Source organism: Pan paniscus, chromosome 5, assembly GCF_029289425.2.
Source record: "Pan paniscus chromosome 5, NHGRI_mPanPan1-v2.0_pri, whole genome shotgun sequence".
Lineage (NCBI taxonomy): Eukaryota > Metazoa > Chordata > Mammalia > Primates > Hominidae > Pan > Pan paniscus.
Window position 1 is genome coordinate 95,322,302 of NC_073254.2, and position 23,570 is coordinate 95,345,871.

Here is a 23,570-nt window from a genome sequence, read left to right on the forward strand (position 1 = left end):
AGGCCTTTATACACCATCTATGCTAATTAGGCCTTTATACATCATCTATGCTGATTAACCCTCAAAATGTGTAACTCTAGTCTCAACCTTCCCCTTGAACTCTATATTTGTTTGCCTACTCATTATTCCCAACTTGGATGTCTAATGGCATCTCATCCTAACAAGTCAAATATTGAACTATTTATTCTGCTTCCCCCACCACATCCTCTTACTAGCATACTTAAAACCTCATTTTCCTACAATCTTCCCCATCTTGAAAAATGACAACTCCATCCTTCCAGCTACAAACCAAAATATCTTAGTTATCTTTGATTCTTCACTTTCTCTTACACCCCATATATCAATTGCATGAGAAAATTCTTTTAGCTGTACTTTCATAAATATATTCTATATCTAACTGCTTTTCACTGCAACCATTCTACTGTGACCACCATCATCTCCTGCTTGAATTACTTGCAATAGCCTCTTAACTGGTTTCCCTGTGTGATATTGTGATTTACAGTAAGAAATACATATTTAATCTTTGCTCCCAGTTTCCTGGTACAGAGCTCCTTAAAAAAACTCTTACAGTCTCTGAGTGATGAGTGTCTTTCATATGCTAATGACACAATTGGTGGTTGGTGCCCCCTAAATAGCTTCAGGATGGAAGCTGGTCACTAGAAAGACCAAGGCATGAATAGACCTGTGGGAAGGGGAAAGGGACTGAAGGTTGAGTCCCAGGAGGCAGAGTGACTGAAGACTGAGCTGATCACCAACGGTCAATGATTGAGTCAATCATGTGTACATAATGAAGCCTTCATGAAAACTCAAAAAGACAGGGTTCAGAGCGCTTCCAGATAGCTGAACACATGGAAGTGCCTGAAGTGTGGCACCCCAGTGAGCACATGGAAGCTCTGAACCCCTTCTCCAAACATCTCCTTTTACATCTCTTCCATCTGGTTTTTCATCTGTATCCTGTGTAATATCCTTTATAATAAACGGGTAAACATAAATAAAGTGTTTACCTGAGTTCTATGAGCCGCTCTAGCAAATAAAGCAAACTCAAGGAGGGCGTCATGGAAACACCAGTTTATAGCAATTTGGCCAGAAGTACAGGTCGCAGCCTGGGACTTGCAATTGGCATCTAAAGTGAGAGGCAGTCTTGTGGGACTGAGCCCTTACCCTGTGAGATCTGATACTATCTCCTAGTAGATAGTGCCAGAATTTAATGAAAGTATAGGACACCCAATTGGTGTGTGCTGGAGAATCTGGTGTCAGAACTGGATGGTGTGTAGGGAAAAATTTCCACACATGTGGTGTCAGAAGTGTTGAGTGGTGTGTGAGACTAGGAAATATGCTTTGGCTTTTTCCTATCAGAAATACCCTGCTTTACTCTTATTTACCAGGCAATATTCTCCATGTCAAGGCCAGAGTGACTCTTTTTAAACATAAGTGAAATAATAACACCTATCTGTGCAAAACTTTTCAATGGCTTCTCACTAAACTGAGCGGAGAAGCCAAAGTTCTTATAGTGCTTCATGTGATATTCCTCCTAATATTTCCCAATACCTTCATCTTCTACTATTCTTCCCCCTCTACTTCAGCCATACTGGCCTCTTTGTTGTTCCTCAAACACCTAACTAAGCACATTCCTCAGGACCTATGCTCCTACTATTTCTTCTGCCTGGAACATTCTTCCCTCACATATCAATATGGTTCACTCTCTTCCCTCTTTTGGTTCTTTATTCAAATGCCATTTTACTGAGGCTTCCCCTGGCTACCCTATTTAAAATTATAAACCATCAACCCTTCCTTCATTTTTCTTCATAGGATTTTTTACCATTTAACATACTTCAAACGCAGCAAATTAAGGAGTTAAAGGGAGATGGGAATGGACATTGGCAATAAGCATGGACCCTTCTTTTTAAACAGATTGTGTGGAAAGAGAATACAGGAAACTACAGGAAACTAAACAAGAGGTCAGAAGGCTAAAGTATGAATCCCACCTGTGTGACTAAGCAGAAGACTTAATCTCAGATTCAATGTCCTCATCCAAAAAAAAAAAAAATGGAGAGAATAATAATGTTACCCTTGTTAAGTGTCACTGTATCAACCAACATGATGTATGTAAAACTCTTAGCAGAGTATACTCTCAAAAAATGTTAGTCATTATTAATAGTTTTATTATGAAATACAATTAAGCCAGACACAGTGGCTTGCGCCTGTAATCCCAGCTACTTGGGAGGCCGAAGCAAGAAGATCACTTGAGCCCAGGAGTTTGAGGCCACAGTGAGCTATGAACATTGCCACTGCACTCCAGCCTGGGCAACGGCAAGGCCCCATCTCTATTTTTTTTTAAAAAAGGCCAGGTGCGGTGGCTAACAATGCTTGTAATCCCAATACTCTGGGAGGACGTGGCAAGAGGACTGCTTAAGGCCAGGAGGTCAAGAGCAGCCTGGGCAACCAAGCGAGACCCCCATCTCTAGCAAAAATTTAAAAATTGGCCAGTCCTGGTGGCATGCGCCTATAGTCCTAGTTACTCAAGAGGCTGAGGTGGAAGGGTTGCTTGAGCCTAGGAGTTTGAGTTTGCAGTGCGCTACGACTGTACCACTGCAATGAAGCCCAGGCAACAGAGCAAGACCTTGTCTCTAAAAAAGAAAAATAAAATAAAAATAAAAGGATATTTTTGTTTTTTAAGGAGAAACCAAAACACATTTATATGCTGAACAGAGATGGAAAAAAGAGGTTGAAGAAAACAAGAGGAAGATGGTGATATTCAATACTCCTATACCTTTTTTTTTAAGTATCAGCAAAGCCACATACCTAACTCACTTTTCACATGAAAAAACATTAATGACTTTCACTATGAAATCAAGTTGGATTCAATATTATTATAATCAATATAAAAATGCAAACATTAATTCCAGTGCCTAAACTACTACTCTCACGTCTATGAGATCTAGCTCTCATCCTGATGACATACCATTTCACCACCAGATAAATCTTCCTCTAACCCTGTGTTGCAGAGACTGCTAATAGCAACCCCTCGCCTCAATTTCTATTCTATCTTTCTTTCACAATACAAAAGTCTCACTTACTGAGAACCTTGTTATCAGAATGAAAACATTTTCCAGCCTCCCTTGTAGCTTGTGTGGCCTTGTTACTAAGTGGAGGTGGTACATGACAGTTTTCAAGAACCTTCTTTAAAAGGCCTTTATCTCTTTGTTCATCCCTTCTTCCACATTGCTACCGTGAAAAGGCAGTTAGAACCCTAGCTTCCATGCCGAACTGTAAGCATGAGAGCCAGTTCCTAAGAATGGCTGGGCAGTAAATGATTAGATCAAGTGAAGACTCAGTAAAACAGAACCTCCATGACAGCTTCACACTATGTTCCTAAGGCATTTTACATGAGAATGAAAATCATAATTACTCATTGCTCAACCCACTCCTAACTGATAGTGTAGCAATCATGTCACTTCCCTCGTTTAATATATTCATTATCAAATACTCAAGACTATCCACAATCTAGCACCAGCTAATTTGCTCTTACTCCTATTTTATCTATACACTTTTTGATTTCCTGCCACTAGATCATTGTTCATATTAATCACCTTTCTTGGAATGCATCCAAACCTCCCCTAAAGAAGTGCTATTTATCAAGTACCAGCTCAAAGCCCACTTCCTACACAGCGTTCCATGGTCATTAGAAATAGATGTGATTGCATCCTCCTTTGAACTACCAAAGGATATTCTTGCCTGTGCCACTCACCTAGCAATGCTTAGTTTTCTTGTTATTGTGTCTCATCTTCCCCAAAAGATGCCAAGCTCCTTAAGAAGGTCCTCTGCTCCAAAAAGGTGTGTGGGGGGGTGGGCAGGGAGGGAAGTCCTGTTCCCAAACTTTCCCTATCTCCCACTATTCCCAGAGATGCACTTTGAAGAAAATGTATGAAGACAATGTCCAATGTTGATTAAAATCCTTTATAAATTTAACTCAGCTTATGAGTTTTCACCATCAAATAAAACCACAACACCCTTTATCAGCTAAAATTCAAGGGTAGCCAGACATAATGTCCAGACCTTAATAAAACCTTTTGGGCCTAACAATCCTTTATTTTTTGAATAAAGTTGTTACCACGGGTTGTAACAACTTTATTCAAAAAATAAAGTTCACACTAAAGCACATAGTTCCTATCTTTAGAAACAAAAGAGGCTACCAAGTGGAAGACAAGCTACAGTTCTCTCATTTTGAAAAATTAATGCTTACTAATGTCAAGAGCATACAAGGCACAGTGCAAACTACAATGATAGTCTGGAGACTTGCCCATTAGCTAAAATCCAAGACAAAGAACCAGAGGCAAAATAGAACAGATGTAGATGAGCAGATAGGAGATATCACATTCTCAGCTTTGTTTTGCTACCACTGTAATTGTTCACCTAAGTCAAACTGGCATTTCTTCTTGGTAATTCTAAAAATACATTCTATTCCTAAGAAACAGACTCAGAATTTAATGCAGTGGGAAAGGAGGAATTTGAAAGATGTGCATTTTTTACACTATATAGGAAAACGACTGGAAAACTTCCATTTTGAATGTAAATTTGTCAAAAAGGAAATCAACATAAGACCTAAACAGGTCATTCAACAAAATGCTGAGTAATAAGGTAAATCATTTTAAGTATTAATCAAATTAAGTTAAAAATCATATTTTAAGTACTCCCCCTTGAACTGATTATTCCACACTAAATGATTTATCTGAAGTCTTTTCGAGAGACCTTAATGAAGACAAAAGGTAAGTAAAATAAAACTTTCAAAAGCAACTTTCTTTAGGCTGCCTGATTTTTGTCTGTGACAAAGAAATGAAGAATGATGTTCCTAAGCCAATATTAATGGTAAATTTTATATCTACTAAATCTGTACAAAGACAGAACCTAAGCAATTGCCAGGGATCATTACACCTATCTTGAACAATTATTGAGGACTAGAACATGTAAATTAAACACAGCTATTTGTGTAGCAAATACTAACTTTGCTGGTATGATTCATTAAAACTCTAAGTCATGGGCAGGCAATTTTTTTCTGTAAGAGGCCAGAAAGTAAATACTTCAGGCTTTGTGGACCCAGAAGCATGGTCCAAGATATTAGGTATGTAGGTTCTTATGTAACAAGAGAGAAAACAAATTTGCAACAATTTTTATTGATAAAATTCAAAATGCAACAATAATATGTACAATTCTTTGGTAATATAGGTCTACTAATACTAATGAGAAGAATGGAAATTTTGGAGGAGACGTTTCTCATAATTGGGATTCAAAGTTAGTGCTCTCCTATCATCAAATCGGTTACAAATGTTCATCTGTTAAATGTTCCTGGGCCACGCAAAACATTCCAGCTGGCCATATTTACTTTCGCATTCCTTGCTCTAAGTACTAACATTACTTGAGAAACAAGTTAAAACACCACAAACCTTAATTTCCAAAAGTCAGCTTCTAAGTAACTAAAATCAACTTGAATATTAAAACCTTAAACTTTTTAACATAAAAGTGCCTAATCTTTAACGATAATTTATATAAAGCAACTTATTCTTCCCTGACTCTTAGCTAAAGCCTAAGTATAACAAAGATTGCTAAATACAGATGAGAAATTTAATCTCCTTAAAAATCTTATAATCTAATAATTCAATTTAGGAGTAAAAACATACATAAAAATTTTTATCAGAAACTAGGACAACAGAAAATAATCAGGATTAAATAATCGAGGGCAGTAAATAAAATAAGGTGAAGAAGAAAGTTGAGAGTTTATCAAACGTGGGGAATGGGGAGCTAATTCACTAAGATCTCATGAAAATGTACCTTAAATGTTTTTGGCAACACTAACTTGAAGTAAATGTTTAGTTTTTAAACTTAGTCTGAATAACAACCTAATCTGACTTAAACCATAAATTTAAAACTATGTAACTTCACACTGATACTTTTACAAAAGTTAAGAATAACCTCACTATATTTTTCAAGTAACCTCTGTATCTCAGTCTCACCAACAAGGGTCCTAGACTAGAAAATCAGTGCCCTTTGAAAGATGTGCCTGACTCACAATTGCCAAATTAAAGGAAATCTTCATTCCTTGCTCCTGATAATAAATGAAGATATTAAATATTTAAAATATTTTCTCGTGAATGATAAAGCAATTATGATTTTCTATTAGCCAAATTTTATTTAGATTATTGAAAATCTAAAAACCAACTAAACAAGACACATAAACCTAAAAAGTAGAGGAAATCTGCTACCAAAAGTAAGCATTAAAATGTGAAAATATCTTTTTTTTCCAGGGGTGTCCAAGACACTTTTCAAAAGTAGTAATTTTTAATGTAACATTTCTGCGGGAATGAGAAAAATCTAGTGATTTTATACTTGAAAAAGTTTGGATTTTTGATTTTGGCACTTTAAGCTATATTAAAAAAGCATTTGGATTTGACAAGCCTCCTTTGCCCTAGTAATCTGAACTAAAATAGCAATGAAGGTTTTTTAAATAAAAAATAAAGTGTGAGTAACTTACAGTATGAAAGTGAATGTTGGTAAGAACCTCTCATTACCCATTTACAACTAGTGGGTAACAAAGGGTAGAGAACAAGCAGGAAACAAGTATGTGTGTTTGGGGAATTTCCAGACACAATTCAGAAGCATTTCTCTATATATTTAGCATCCAAACTTTAAAAATATATATGTGGATTCTGTCTGCACAACTGTATGTCAGTGTCAGTAAAAAATTCCCAATTATTCTTAATTTTCATTTCCTCCTGTTTCAAAGGCAATACAATTTAAACACATCCTGCTTTTATAAAATCACATTTGAATTGGAAATCATAGAATTTTAGAGTTGAACAGCCTCTTAGACGCAGTCTAATCTGAATCTTTTGGCTCTTCAAGTAAAGAAATTGGACTCAAAATTATACCTAAGATCACAAAGTACAGAGTGACAGAGCTGGGATTTCAACCTTAATTCCCTGACTCTTCAGTGCCCTTTTAACCAGGCTAAGCTGCAGCAGATTCTTCAGGCAACTTGAAATCAGAATTACACGAGAGCCATTTGAAAAATTTCTATTTCGTCTACTACTTAGCGTGAAGAACCTTATTTTACTCCAAAACCCAAAGATTTTAAGAAAAGTTAAATATTTATTTTTATACTATAGTAAATACTAATGGAAGCTGAGTTCTGAAAATACTAATTTATATACAATTCCAAATTATTGCTATTTTCATCTTATTATCTTAAGAAGTTTAAATAAAATCATTCAAATTTCTGATGTTAAATTATTTTCTTTTACTTTACTAACATTGCAGTAAAAGGATCTTAGTGTAGGGTGAAAGCTTAAAGCTGGGAATCAAGACACCTGAGTTTCTGTCTCATTTTTTACAATACTCTCAACTAGTTTACTGTCAAATCTCAACCTCTCTATTTCTCTTCTCCTGATTAAGGATCAGGAGACAGATCCCTAGTGCCAGACATCTTATTTACATTGCTTCTAATTCTCACACCTTAGAAGATACGAATGATTCTACCTATTTTGCAGGAAACTGAAGCTCAGAGAGATTACGGAAATTTTCCAAGAAACTGAGCTGGTTAGTAGCTGAGCTGGAATTTAAAACCAGCTCTGCCTGACCCCAGCCAATGCCCATGTTCCTTGCATGACACCGCTTTGCCCATATCCTAATATAATGTGGGATCCCAGTATGGTTAGAACAAGTACTACATTTGCAGGACTATTAGGGAGACTAAGGTGATAAAACAAACTAAAATACATGCTGAAAAAAAATACTGTAACTCTCTAGTTATTAAATTGAGAATGAATTTTTAGTAAAAAACTTTAAAACTAGTTATTCTATAGATACTATTCTTATTACTGTCATCAACACTGAAGTAAGCACTGTAGAATTACAAAATACATCAATCTTGCTTTTAGAGATAACACTGCAAATTAAACTGGAACCCCATCCCTATTTCAGTAGTTAAAAATAAAATTACTCTCAAAGTCCCATTAAATCACAAAGTATATTTATTAAAGTGTGTGTGTGTGTGTGTGTGTGTGTGTGTGTGTGTATAAACAGAACAGAAGGAATCAAGAGAACTTGGTACTAGTTCCTGCCCTTTCAAATAGATTTAGAAAAAAAAAAAATTCTCAGATATGCAAGAAAAGATGAGAGATGCTTAATACTGGACACCTATAGAGTATATATTAATACAGTGTACTGTCAACCGTCTTCGCCCCTGCAGATAAAGATACTGTGCTTTCGACAAAGAAATGTTTCCCCAAGTTTTCCTGTCATGTCTTACACATTCAGCAAAGTTAGTATCAGTAAAATGTTTGGTAGACAGTGCACAACTTACTCCCTGAGTGTGGTCACTGGCTCTTTTTGTAAAAAAAAAACAAAAACAAAAACAAAACAAGACAAAACAAAAACCCAGCAAAGGTAGGGCACATTAATAAACGTAGCCTAAAAGCAAAACCAGAATTGAAGTTTCAGGTTATCTTTTATGTACATCTTGCCCTACAACTAAAAATATCGAATTAGCTCAAAATGAAAAGTACTATGCACATTTGTCATAAGTCCTCATATGTGACCTGGTAACATGCGACAGCTTCTTTACATTAGAATCGTCAATACCTCTACGACTCTGGTTCTTTTCCCAACGATGGCCAAGGTGTTCATCTCTGTGTCTTGGGATACTTCCCACAAAGGTAATGGCACTTTGACCCTGTCAATTCACTCAGGGTTACATCTACCTAGTTACAATTGCCCCCCGCCCCCACTTCTCTTTTTACCTCCGTGAACAACCCCCACTAATCCCCCACGGAACCACACAAACCGCCCACTGAAGAAGCGTTCTCCACCTGACCTATCTTCTGCATTAAACGTTCATTCCGTCTCAGCTCATTCCGTGGATTTGCTCCTTCGTAAATCTCGAGCAAGACAAAGCTAGGACAAACCTGCAAATTCAGGAAACCCGCAGAAAGAGAAAGAAAAAACAGAGAAACAGAGGGAAGGGGGTGGTGGACGGCGCGGGGTCAGCCAGTCAACTGGATTCTGGGCGCTGGGAAAGAAGTGGAGTGGGCGCGTAGGACCCTCCTCCCGAGCAACGCCAACTCCCACCACAGCTCCCTCCCCTCACCTCGATCTCGCGGATGTTGTTGGAGGTGACAAAGATGCCAATGCCGATGGGAATGAAGATGAGACCGATGATGAAGAAAATAGGTAGCACCGTGCCAGCCGTAAGGATGGGCTGCCAAGCTGGCAGCCGTTGCTGTTTGAAGGCCGTGTTATCCGGTCTCCGAGTCTTCGCGGTGCCCCCCGGAGCACACGGGGGCCCACCGTCCACTTCATCCTTCGCGTTATAGTTCATCGCCATCGATCCCTGGGGCGCCGCTCCGCGACTTGCAGGTGGACCACCCAGGGGGCCCGCCGGCTGACCCTGACAGGAACCGCTCGAGCGCCGCTGCCGCCGCCGCCGCAGCCACCAGCGCCACCGCCACAGCCACCTCCGCTGTAGAGCGGAAGAGGCGGGACACTCTTCCGCCAAAGGCTGCTGACGGGAAGCGAAAGTCGGCTGGAGACGCCAGAGGGAGGGAGAGAGGGAGGAGGGAGAAGAAGGAGGGACAGGGGGAGGGGAAAGGGGAGGAGGATAGAAGCGGGAACGAAAAGGCGGACGCACCCTGATCATCTGTCCTGTGACGGGCTCAGCCATTGGATCGCGAAGCTGCGTTCGCGCATGCGTGGTCCTAGAGCTACGGTGACACTTCGCGTGCGGCGTAGGCGCATCTTCGCTGTGTTGGCCGTGGTTTAGTAAGCACACACCTGCCTGCTACTCTGGTTATCGTGGCGACGGCAGGTCTGGATTGCCAGACAGGTTTTTCTTTTTACCTCGAGGCTTTCTCTGAAGGGAGTCGGAGCATTTAAAAGGCGGCCTCAAGGTGGATTGAGTCGGGGGAGGATTAGCAGTATTTGCTTAGGTTGTAAAACCGCGACTTTATCTAATAAATCGCCATTCAAGGTGCAAATACAAACTTGGAACAGAGGTGCGTGACATGTACCCCTTTTGTCCTAAAGTCAAGAATCAATAATGTGACTTAGCCCTATTATCTTTGCCTCTAATTAAGCGATTCTCACTTATTCTTTCTCTATTGCTAATTCTCACGTTACTTTTCCCCTTCTTTTCTGTGTCCACCTTTCTCTTTTGCGCATTGATATAGGAGGTGTTTTGTAATAGGCTGTAGCTTTTTCTCTTACTGTTATAAAAACCAGGACATATAGCATTACTACAAAATGAGATACTCCGTAAACACTTTAAAAGTGCCAGCTATTTAATGACCCAAGAAAATACTCGTGATATAAAAGGTGACTAAGTCAGGATATTAGAGTAGTGTAGCGACTATAGAAGTACAATATAGAGAGCAACTAAAAAGTGAAAATGGTAACTCTGCTGACCGGATGAAGGATTTTTTTTTTCTGTTTCTTTGCACTTTTCTGTATTTTCCAAAATTTCTATAATAGGCGTTATGTTATTTGTAAAATTTAAACAATATATACAATCCATATTATACTGACATCTTTGAAATCCAGGCCAGAGAGTAAATCATATCATTTGAAAACAAATTACTTTTTTTTAGGCTTAGTCTGCAGTAATGCCTTAAAGAAGATAAACTGAGGAAAGAGAAAATAAAGAGTGCTTGGTCCTCATAATTTACCGTTAAGCCGGGCTCCGTGGCTCACGCCTGTAATCCCAACACTTTGGGAGGCCGAGGCGGGTGGATCACCTGAGGTCAGGAGTTCGAGACCAGCCTGGCCAACATGATGAAATCCCGTCTTTACCAAAACTACAAAATTAGCTGGGCGTGGTGGCCGCGCCTGTAATCCCAGCTACTCGGGAGGCTGAGGCAGGAGAATCACTTGAACCCGGGAGGCGGAGGTTGCAGTGAGCCAAGATCCGCCATTGCACTCCAGCCTGGGCAACAAGAACGAAACTCCATCTCAAAAAAAAAAAAAAAATTTACAGTTAAATGTTTTTTTTCAAAATGACCACATGTCTCAAAAATGTGAGCCAATCACATGTTTACTAGGCAGAGTTTAGAGTGATATAATACTTGCTGCCTTCTAATAACCGACTTGCTTGGGTTTGCTCTTACATGACATTCATGCTCAAATTCTTAGCACTACTGACATACTTAGGTCTATATTTTGTTTTGATCTGTTAAGTTTACCTTCAACCCCAGGCTCAAATGGAAAACAATCTATCACAGTTAGTGGAGAAGGCTTTGAGTCCTTTTATTTTGCTAAGTTCTGTTAGTAAAAATGTATGCCACAATATGGGCATATTGCGAACGTACATATAAGGCAGGTTTTTCCTCCCCATTTCTGCCTATATCATCATGCCCACTAAATTTGATAATTATTTAACTGATCTGCTATTCCAGCACTCTGTATATATGGTCATTTTACCTTCATTTTTTTGTTTTTGTTCTAGTGATCTGAGTGATTGTGATGTATTTATCTGCTTCCTTTTTCTTTATTTTTGTTTGTTCATAGGAAAATGAGTTAATCCCTTGTCTCTTTTTTTTATTAGAAATTCGATTTTGACTGAAACATTTACAGAATTGAAACCTCCTGAGATTCTTCTCTAAAACTTAACATTTTCAGATGAGGTCCACATGGATGAAATTGCTTTTCCAGATCTCTTGATATCCCTCCATTTCATTTTCCACTACTGTATTCTTCCACAATATGCATCTTTACCCAGCTGAAACATTTTTTTCAGTGTCACATTATTATCCCAGGGAACTCACAATTTTGTGATGTTCTTGGTTACATTATTTTATGAAGTCCTTACTAGGTGGTTTTTCATTTAATCTGCTGAAGTAGGAATTTTCAAAAGAAAGCGTCATTCAGCATTTCTAGGGCAACTAAAGAGAATAGTTCTCACAGTGGACTACCATTTATGCATTTTCAAACTGATTGCTAGGAGCGACTGGTGTGTGTTTGTGTGTATGTATGTTGATACATTTAGATTACATTTATATTGTTCAAATGATTGTTCATGTGCTGATTCTTGGTAAAAGTGGAATTTATGTGGCTAAATGACATTTATTAATGCTATCAGATTAACATTCTAAGTATGCAGTCAATGCACGAGCCCCAGTATAAAAGTGAATCTAAAATGATAGAACAGATGCAAGCCCAACAATCTGAAAAGGTGTGTATATTTAGCCTTTGGTTGGGAAGTTTTATACAATTTTCATTTTTTAGTTCAGTTGCTGTGTTGTGCCACTGAATTCGGTAACCAGAAACATCTAAGAAAAAAATACAGAAGAGTAACTATTGGGTATCCCTGGGAACAAGGAAGAGAAAACTGCAACTGGTCTTTTCATTGCCTAACCAAAGTAGATTTGCCACACAAATTTGCTTGTTGGGTTCCTTTTATGTTGGGTGCTGCTGTAGGTCTCTAGCTTCTAACCATATTCAAACCATTTCATTCACATCTGTAACAAGGATATTTTAAAAAGTTGAAGAGGGCTGAGAGATGTGCCATAGTTTTTACCATCATGAGTTTCAGAGAAAGTTCTTAGTGACTGGAAATGGTTTGAATTATTTTCAGTGGCTGGGTCATATTTTTGCAGGAACAACAACAAAAATACCTTTTCCTTTTCAGTTGACCATGGCAGCTTGGTGGAACTGCAAAATGTTCATTTTTAATTATCTCAGAGGACTTTTAGGAGAAAGAGTGATGTAGAAATTGTATAATAAACTTCATTTCCTGTATTTATTGCATCAGATATTGATTCAAACTGGCTTTTAAAAATTACTTTTTAAAATTGAATTTTTCCTGATTTTTGTGTAGTGTACTTATTGAATACTTTCAGTTAGATATTTAGGAAAATCCCTTTGTTCTCACATTGACAGATTGACTGATTAGCCTGAGGTCATAGGTGTTGTGATAGAAAATCTTGCAAGTTCTTGAATAGCCAGTCAGTCATCAGAAATACAAGTCAAGCAAGATATTTTAATGGTTAGCGTCATTAGAGGAAAGAGCAATTACACCAAAATTCTTTAGTAGACGCCTAAGAACTTTGTTGTGGATGGAAATAAGGCTTCATTTCTCATAATTCCATACTTTCTGGTTTTGGTTTTTTGTTTTTTTGAGACGCTGTCTCACTCTCTCACCCAGGTGGGAGTGCAGTGGCTCACTGCAACCTCCACCTCCCAGGCTCAAGCGATTCTCCAACCTCAGCCTCCCAAGTACGTGGGACCACAGGTGCGTGCCACCACAGCCAATTAATTTTTTGTATTTTTGATAGAGACAGGGTTTTGCCATGTTGCCCAGGCTGGTCTCGAACTCCTGACCTCAGGCACTTGGCTTCCCAAAGTGCTGGGATTACAGGCGTGCCTGGCCAATTCCATACTTTAAATGAAAGAATGTGATTCTCACAAGACTTCAGACTTCATGGCTTCCACTGCATAGAATCTCTCAGTTGATTACATCCCCATGGCACGTATTTTTTCATTAGGTGCCATCAATTATAGATAAGGTCTTTTTTTCAGATATGATGTTGCCATCTCTAGGATAACAGCCAACTGACATGTTACATGTATAACAGTTAATTTCTTTAAAAAGGGGAACAGAAGAGGAAAGAGGCTTAGTTTACTCCAAGAGAATCATCAAGGATACAGGAAAGTAGATATTTTAAATATGTTAATTCTTTTTTTTTTTTTTTTTTTTTTGGAGACGGAGTCTTGCTCTGTCGCCCGGGTTGGAGTGTAGTGGCATGATCTCAGCTCATTGCTATCTCCGCCTCCCGGGTTCAAGCAATTCTTCTGCCTCAGCCTCCCGAGTAGCTGGGATTACAGGTGCCCACCACCATGCCCGGCTAATTTTTGTATTTTTAGTAGAGACAGGGTTTCACCATGTTGGCCAGGCTGGTCTTGAACCCCTGACCTCAGGTGATCTGCCTGCCTCAGCCTCCCAAAGTGCTGGGATTACAGACGTGAGCCACCGCACCCAGCCTAAAAACGTTAATTCTTTATAAATTATACATTTGGACCATTTTTAGACTTGTTTTAAATTTATACTTTTCTATTTTTCCAAGTTTTAGAAAGCCAGCATGAGGGGGAGTTCATTTCATCATTTTTTTTTAATACTTGAATCACTTGAGTCATTAAAATAACTCCAACATATTCATGAAGGATCTTCACAAAATGGACTTAAATGTGAAAGTCGGCTTTTGTTGAGCCTCAGAAATCAAATACATTGGGCCAGGCGTGGTGGCTCACGCCAGTAATCCCAGCATTTTGGGAGGCTGAGGCAGGCAGATCACAAGGTCAGGAGATCGAGGCCATCCTGGCTCAAATGGTGAAACCCCGTCTCTACTAAAAATACAAAAAATTATCTGGGCATGGTGGCATGTGCCTGTAGTCCCAGCTACTCAGGAGGCTGAGGCAGGAGAATCGTTTGAACCCAGGAGGCGGAGGTTGCAGTGAGTCGAGATCCCCCCACTGCACTCCGACCTGGGCGACAAAGCGAGACTCTGTCTCAAAAAAGAAAGAAAGAAATCAAGCACATTTTCAGTCAATAGCACTAAATATTTATGACAACAAAGGCAAAGACCAAGGGCTTCCCTCTGACCAGCACACCATAAGGCACAAGATAGGTTCAACAAACTGTTTCACAACATCATCTGTATTGTCACTGAATCTTCTGGGAGGAGAAATCTGCACTCACTGTCTTTGCTTCCTTAACCCAGTCACTCAGTAACCCACTGCTCCCTGACTTCACACCCCACCTCCACTCTAACTGCTTTGCTAGTTAATCCCCACTCATCCTTCAAGATTCAGGTCAGTAGCCAATTCGAGGAATACTTATTTGACCCCTTTGGTGGAGTTAAGAGCTACTTTCAGAGCTCGAGGTAATGTATATATGACGTCTGTCCTTGCACTTACTGTGTAGTATTGAAAAATATCTGTTTATATCTGTCTTTGTTACTAGATGTAAATGAATTCCTCAAGGTCAGAGACTGTTTTTATTCATTTCTACATCTCCAACACCTGGCAAAGTGCCTAGGCCATAAAAGGTACTTGATAAATCTTGTTGAACTGACCTGACCTACTCTCAGTGAACCCACATTTTAGTGGGAGAGACACCTTGCTGACAACTGAAATATTATGTAATGAAGTCAGTGCCACACAAGATATGTGTTCAAGGGGTTATAGGAGCTCTGAGGAGGTACCACATGTCATCCGCCTTATGATGTCAAAAACTAAACTGTGAGGAAATTGGAAAAAAGGTCAGAGTTACATTGTGGTTCTCCATGTAGGAAAATAGAGAAAAGAGAGTCTTATGCTAATATTACATGTACTATAAATGCTAAGCAAGACTGTGTACTCTGGGTGATCATGTTCTTTTCCTCAAGCATGATCTCATCAGATTGTGGTGACCATGGAAACAGACATCTCTGGTGCCCTCCATTTCTGGGAGATAATCAGTTTGTTGTCTCACTGCCGACTTGTGTCAGTGCTCCACGTGGGCACCAATACATGCCCCTTTGTGATGCAAAAATGAGCACATTTCTCTCAATAAAGCAGTATAAACCATCTTGAGGCCTGATGAAACTCCTTTCTTTTTAAAGGCATACCTTCCCTTAGAATCAGTGATTACTAAAGGTCTTTTCTTATTTAATCCAGATGATCTGCCTCTGAAACCTTCCGTGGGCACAGAAATTTCTGCAAGGAAAGCATCAGCAACCAGAATAATTTGGTGAGGAAGATTTGGCACAGAATACCCTGACTGAGGTATTGCTCCAAAAGGAGCAATCCTCTGGGGTTAGGAGTCAATTATTAGGTGCCTACAAAACACTCTGTTATTTCGACTAAACATGCCTTGCTGTCAAGGAGAAGAAAGAGCTGTGCACTGAAAACCAGAACAGCCAAAAAAGAATGTGGCTGTGGTCATGGGAAAGGTCTTTGAATAACAGGGAAAAGGAGACAGGGCAGTTGAAGGAAGGATAAGAAAAGGCTACTTCCTAGCAGGAATTAATAAACTAATGTTTTTATTATTTAATAGAAACCCATTCCTTTCTTTCAAATAAGGCAGAGATAAGTTAGGATTGGATGTAGCTATATAGATCCCTATTTCTGGCACAGGCTGATAGCAATAAAGGAAGTCAGAACACAACCCCACTCTCACCCACATCCCACTTTGCAAAAACCATGACCCAAATGCCTCTGTAGATACTGGGCTGTGGACTGCTGGCAAAGCCTCAGGAGCCTTTGCTCTACTGAGTGATCTATCTACCTTTAGATTGACAGCAGCGGCTGTGGAGTAACATCTGAATGTTGATTGACAGTGCAGTTTGTGGGAATAAAGCAGGGAGGGAAACCCTTTAACCAGTTTCCATTTCTTGGTGTCTTAAAGTTTTCATCTTACTAAAGAATCAAACCGTGGTGTAATCCAGAGGAAGAGCATCCCTCATCCTGGCAGCCCTGCTATACCACATCTGCCTATCCATAGTGAAAGACCATATTTTTAAGAAAATATGAAATGCAGAGATGAACACTATTTTAGAGCAAATGATTTTAAATAAAAAGAAGGTTGCATACTAATTTTAAATGATTTTAATTTTCTGAATATTATGTTCCAACTCAAGATATTGCACAATGCTTTAATATTACACTTGTTATTTTTCTCACACTAGTGAGATTTTGATAAACATAGTTGACTTTGGAAGTAACAGAGAATGTTTTCATTGGTTAAATAATTTCAATGACCTGTGAGGAACTGAAAGCAAGCTATTACATTCATATAAAAGATAAGTACATATCCATAAATTCACTTGGATTCAATGAAAAATAATAAACTTCTCGTGTACTTAATAAAACTTAAAGGAAACAAAATTTTAAATGGTGCAAAAATAGAATGTATTTCTTAAAGTTTTGAAAACCCTTAGACCTAAAAGAATTCTAAGAATATCTGGCCACATTATAAGCCTCTTATTTGTAAAAGCTAACACTTGATAATTTTAAAACAAAATCTAGATTAAATAAATATAGTTCTGCATTATTAAAGTAACAAAATCTATGATGGTAAGGTAAAATTTCCCTAAATAATATAAACAAAAAACAACACCAGAAAGCAAATGTATCACGTTATGGCATCGATAAACATTTCTGTTCAAATGTATGGATCTACAGCATTTTCTCTAGGTAACACACACAGTTGTTATCACATTATTATGGAATAAATGCTGAAAAATTAAGAAAAAATACTAATGGTACTAGGCCAAAGTCAATTCCAAAAAAACTCAATTCTTATAAACTTTTATTATAGTGATTTTTACTGTATTACAACACTTTTTTTCTCTTTTTCCTTTGCTTTGTGATTCATATTTTTAGCAGAGGCATAGCACTGGAGATAAAGAAGGGGAAATATGCCTCAGGTGCCAGTTGCGTTTTTTTAACTTCCGTTTTGCACTTTTGCTATTTTTAGACTTGTTGCTCATCAGATTCATTAACACACCCTACTTTTCCTATGTTTTTTTTCTTCATTTCCAGGAAAACTCAACCACAGCATTAGGAGAAAAGGCAAAAACTTTACATTGCCTGATACACCACTTATTCTTGCTCTGCCACTGATTCGTAGTAGCTGTGTATTACTGCAGTAGCGTTGTTGTCTCTATTAATGCTTAGAGATTCCACACCATGAATTTTTTTATGGTCATCCTAAGATACAATGAATTCTTCACATTTTGTGAAAATTATAGGCATCTGACAGCTGGTGTATTTATCTACCATCTTCATCAAACTCGAATAATTTATAAAATACTTGAGAAAAGATCTCTACCAAAGATGCCCTCATGAAACACTCTCTTATCAAAAAGAAAAGGGTAAAATTATGGATTAGTTCAATTGTACCTTGAACTAGAAACACTGATTATGATTATATTTCAGAAAAGTTATAATTATTTCATTAAAAATGATTCCCATTTAGAATGATGACTGGAGACTTACTTACAAGAAAAGATAGAGAAATTTTATGAGCCTAGGATTGTGCCAGGATTGCCTGTGAGGGCAGTTTTTTCAATTGCATATGCATGTTGAGATGGGACTATTTATGATCTTATTTCCTTATTCATTAGAGAAGGAGATGACCAGTGTTTTCTGGGGTTTTTTTGGTTAATTTTGCATATTCTCTTATTTCAAAATTAACCTAATTAATTTTATTCATGTGTCACCCAGATTGCATTTGGGTTTAAACAGAGGACTTAATCATAGCGTGGACAGAAAAAGCTCACCATCTATCTAAATGACTCTGATTGCACCATCATCCTCATTGTTCTTGTAAGTTCCAAATTCATTATAAATCCAGGGAAAAAAACCTTCAAATCCAAATATACATACATATCTTATAGTATTTTAATTTAAATCAAGAAGTATTTAAAATCTTATCCTCTAACATTTTCACTATTAGTATAATAAAATTCCCACAAGTTGAGAAAGTTATTTGCTTCAAATACTAATCTAATATATCAAATAATTTTGCCATCAGAGGTACAAACATTGGCAAATAGGATACTTAACTGTGAGTCAAAAAATATAACAGTACTAACTAAAACACTTTTCTAATTGAAAATGTCATTACAGTCAACATTTTCAGAAAACAAAACCCAGTAACAATTCTAAAAAATCACACATACACACTCCAGTTTTCTTAGTAACCAAAATTCTGGAAGGTTATGTGATGTTTTCACAATCGTTCAAGCTATGGCAAGCCTACTGTAACATTTCTTTTACTTTAAAAAATTAAAAATAATTTTAACATCATATAATTTATAATACATGTTGAAAATGATTTGCCAATTCCCCAAGGTGTAACTTAAAACCTTCCAAGGTTACATAGGGGAGGGAGTCCATCATTAATTTTTCTATTCCAGAGACTCAGTTTGGATGCCCGTGTGTGGGCTTCTAAAGCTGAGCACATCCTGTGAACTAGAGAAATGGGCCAGCAGTCCTCCTTGTGTGGCTTTTAGTTATCCTTGTGACACTCAGAAGCATTCTCTCTTTAATTTCAGTAAAGTTACATGATAAATGACTTCCACATTCAGAAACTGATGTATCAACTCTTAATTTATCTTTAAAGTTATCTTTAAAGACCTTACTAAAAACATGTCCATATTAACAGTCTTTAAAAAAAAAAAGTATATTACCAGGGTTTCAAGTAGACTTTAGATGCACATTTTCACATAAACCTAAATTCAACAGTAGCTCTGACGTTGAGATTTGAGTAATGCATGTTGTGCTTTTTATCTTCAAAGAATATATTCTCTGACCTACCTGTAGTTACGAAAATCTTTCAAAATCAAGGGGGAAAAAGTAATCGATCCTGAGATTTCTTGTACTACTTTTTCTTTCTGGGTTTTGGGGGTTTTTGTGTGTGTGTGTGGGTTTGTCTTTGTTTTGAGACAGAGTCTCACTCTGTCACCCAGGCTGGAGTACAGTGACACAATCATGGCTCCCTGCAGCCTCCATCTCCTGGGCTCAAGTGATCCTCCCACCTCAGACTCCCAAGTAGCTAGGACTACAGGCACGTGCAACCAGGCCCAGCTAACTTCTTTTTTTTTTTTTAAGACTCTCACTGTGTTGCCCAGGCTGATCCTGAACTCCTGGGCTTAAGCGATTCTCCCGCCTTGGCCTCCCAAAGTGCTGGGATTACAGGCACGACCCACCATGCCCAGTCTTATTTTTTAAAAAAGATCCTGACATTTTAGGTCTGTTTTTATATTCAAGTTTTGATTGGATTAGATTGTGAGAACTATCTTTATTTCACAGTCCTTATTATAAGTCTTATACATACAAGTAAATAATGCAATCAGAAGTGTAATTGAACTGTCAGTCGAAGCTGTTCTTATTGCCCTTACTGGTTAAACTGGTACATCTCCTTTTATGAATTTGTTCTATATAAAAATCATTTCATCCAAGGTTTTTGGCCCAGAACACCAGAAAGAGCAACTTTAGAAACTGATTTTTAGTATTTAAAATTAAGCTTTTAAGTCAGAGCATTATTTGTCAGTATTGAACCATGATCAGAACCATAGCATTGTACAAGCAATAGTAGAACCTCTTCCAGAATCTCCTGCTTCTAAGTTTTACCTCTTGAATTTACCTCAGGAAATATAGTTGTACTTTCTTTTTTTCAGAATTAACAAATTGATAAAAAGAAAATAATTATAGGTTACCATTTCGAATGCAACAATACCAGTACTTTGAAGAACTGACAGCGTATTCCATAGATACATGTGCCAGAGACTTTAGCAAAAAAAATCACATTACAAAATGTATTATAAAAAATAAGTTATACAGCATGTGCCCATAGACCTGAAAGCTTTGCAAAAAGAAATTTCTTTTGGCACATAGATTGAATTGCTCTTGCTACATATTTTCATATTATCAGCAAGGCCATTTTCAGCTTTTTACATTATATCCTTAAAAAAAAATCACTGGAAGTAGTAAAATATTTCCAGTAGTGATCAGTAGCATGGAGGACCTTAGTCATGATTGAGGGCTGTCCATTCAATAGGGATTCAGAGGTCGTACACACACCCAGTATGTGCTTCGTTTACCATTTCATCTGGAGTTCATTCGTAACTGGTGAATGATGATGCTTTCTATAAAGAGAAAAAAGACATGGCATTTTCAATTAAACTGAAACTGAGAATCAAGCTACATCATTTCACTAAAAGATCATAGATGTTAAATAACAAAACAAACAAAAACAGGTACATGAGGCTAATAGACTTTCCTGCATTACTATTCTTGGGCAACGTCTTTATATTGGCGTATGTACTTTACCTCGAAATTTCTTAAAGCCCTTTAGAAACTACGTCTAACGTTCTGACAATAGTAGATCAGTTTTAACCAAGGTAAGAACTGAAAAACAAAGATAGTAATTACTATATACAAACCCCTTAATGAGAAACCAGACTATTTCCTAGAAGTAACTCTAATCTTCAGCCAAATTTTCTGCTCTGAACAATATTTACACCTCTTCAATTTCTTTGTGTGTGTGTATGTGTGTGTGTGTGTGTGTGTGTGTGTGGATTAGTTTAATAAGGAGATATTATTTCTAAGAAGTCCATAAATATAGGTGACTCACTTTTATCTCTGCGTCTTTTTGCATAACTCTATATGTTTATTATTATTATTATTATGTTTATTATTATTATTATTATTGTTATTATTATTATTATTTTAGGTGGAGTCTTGCTCTGTCGCCCAGGCTGGAGTGGAGTGACGCGATCTCGGCTCACCGCAAGCTCCGCCTCCCGGGTTCACGTCATTCTCCTGTCTCAGCCTCCCCAGTAGCTGGGACTACAGGCGTCCACCACCACGCCCGGCTAATTTTTTGTACTTTTAGTAGAGACGGGTTTCACCGTGTCAGCCAGGATGGTCTCGATCTCCTGACCTCGTGATCCGCCCGCCTCGGCCTCCCTATATGTTTTAAAATATAAATTTATTCTTATAAAAATAAATTTAAACTAGATTGAGGTAGTAATTACAACAGTCCAGTACATTATGGATAATTAATATTTATATTTATTTGGCTGGTTTTTCTTTTATAGTAAACTTTATGCCTTAATGAACATTTATCAGTGTGACTCACTTCATTCAGTCATTGAAGATCTATTTATTGAGGCTGTATACTGTGCTAGGTAGGCATGGAACTACATGCATGATCAAAATGAGACAGATTCCTAACATCACTGAGATTATACACAGCAGGGGAAAGAAAATATTCAAACTTCAAATAGTTTCTTCACCCAAAAAATTTATTATTAGTACCTCCTTGTCAACATATGGTATATGTTGTGAGTGCAGAAACTTAGGGTTTATCAATAACATGAAGAAATTTCTACCTATTATTTTCACATCCATCCCAAATACCTAGTATTTAAGTTTTATTTTTACTTATGTAGTTAGTATATAAGTAAACATTAATTAAATCGTATTATGCCATAGACTTATAGGTTCATAGTAATTACACACAGTGCATGATTATCTGCCAAAAAGAAAATGTTTTCTTAATTTAGTGTCGTTAACTTTACCTCATGATGACCAATAGGTGGAGCTATTTCCATTTTTTCCCCTCAGCCTTTTGGCTTGAATTTGAGGTAGATAAGAAAGCCAAGTAAGATGAACTATAGAATGTCTTATATACCTAAGAATATTTAGCTATGAAGGTTTTCTGAAGCTCTTAAGACATACATACTATATTGTACTATACCAGAAGCCCTTATAAACCATCTCGTTTTTTTCATTGAAAAAATGTTCCAGCTTCAACTTCAAATGCCTAAAAATATATCAAAATCTTCAGGCAAACAATTTTAAGTACTAATTAATATCATGTAGTTAAAAATTAGCATCCAAAATTAAAATGATGTTTCTCACTAATTTAAAAAAAAATTCTGCAGTAGATTCCAAATAGTAAAAAGACCCAAGTCTCAAATTGCCCTGGTAAAATTAAAGTATCTCCAATTTCCTTCCCTTAAGAAAGCATAGATAAAGAGTGAAATCAGAATTGTTCTTATTGTGGATGTAATTCAGAAATCTTCTGCCTTTGTTTCCACAGTACAAAATAAGGGTATTAGAGAGCATCTCAAAAATCCCTTTCAGGGTTAACATTTTGTATTACTACAATACCTTCTTTCTCCTTCAGTGTGCAGCAGTGGAAATTTACAAAATGCTAGGATTAAGGCAATTTAGAGTTGCCTTGTCTTAATCCTAGCATTTTGCACAACTTAGAGTTGCCTTGTCTTAATCCTAGCATTTCAAAATCTCCATCATAGTAATAAGGGTCCGTACACAGAAGAAACAATGTCTTGGTTGGACCATAACATTTAATTACTGTATTTAAATTAGCAAACTCATAATCCATGCATCCTGTGTATGCTAATGCTATTAATTAGCATTAATGTGTTATTAAAACAAATGTCTCAGAAATACTTGATAATGCTAAGAGTTTATCTTATATAAATTGTACTTTAATAAAAGGTGGTATTTAATACTTATGTACATAAACTTTATTTAAAAGAATACAATTAAGCCCAAATTATGTTGTTTTATATGGAGACATACTTCATTTTATTTCTAGAGACAGTGAGATAAAATCTGTATGATACTGGCTCTATTAATTGAAACTTATTAAACAGATTTACTAAATCTATAGTTGCTTATTAGCTATGTTTTCCCCAAGTCTCTGCTGAGCTTACTCAATAAGAATCACCTAGCCAATGCACAAAATTGTGATAAATTTTTTAAATATTGCTTTAAAGCCAGGCTTGGTGGCTCACACCTGTAATCCCAGCACTTTGGGATGATGAGAGGGGTGGATCACTTGAGGTCAGGAGTTCAAGACCAGTCTGGCCAACATGGTGAAACCCCATCTCTACTAAAAATACAAGAAATAAGCTGGGCGTGGTGGTGTGCACCTGTAATCCCAGTTACTCTGGAGGCTGAGGTGGGAGAATAGCTTGAATCCAGGAGGCGGAAGTTGCAGCGTGCCGAGA

General features: G+C 37.5%; 2 protein-coding genes and 1 long non-coding RNA gene across 4 annotated transcripts in view; 1 reads left to right on the forward strand and 2 right to left on the reverse strand.

Moving 5' to 3' along the window:
* TMEM30A (transmembrane protein 30A) overlaps window positions 1-9,743 on the reverse strand; it is a 32,091-nt gene extending 22,348 nt beyond the window's left edge. The window contains exon 1 of the mRNA XM_003805808.6: window positions 9,140-9,743. Within this exon, the coding sequence (XP_003805856.4) occupies window positions 9,140-9,712 (573 nt within the window). The 5' untranslated portion in view covers window positions 9,713-9,743. The remainder of the gene's footprint in view (window positions 1-9,139) is intronic.
* Window positions 9,744-9,753: 10 nt separating this feature from the next.
* Window positions 9,754-21,651, forward strand: LOC129398017 (uncharacterized). The gene is made up of 2 exons (XR_008625662.2): window positions 9,754-10,043; window positions 21,260-21,651. It is a non-coding gene; the product is annotated as an uncharacterized LOC129398017 (long non-coding RNA).
* FILIP1 (filamin A interacting protein 1) overlaps window positions 16,061-23,570 on the reverse strand; it is a 200,101-nt gene continuing 192,591 nt past the window's right edge. For both annotated transcript variants that reach the window (XM_055113893.3, XM_003805810.7), the window contains one exon: window positions 16,061-20,672. In XM_055113893.3, the coding sequence (XP_054969868.2) occupies window positions 20,643-20,672 (30 nt within the window). In that variant the 3' untranslated portion in view covers window positions 16,061-20,642. The remainder of the gene's footprint in view (window positions 20,673-23,570) is intronic.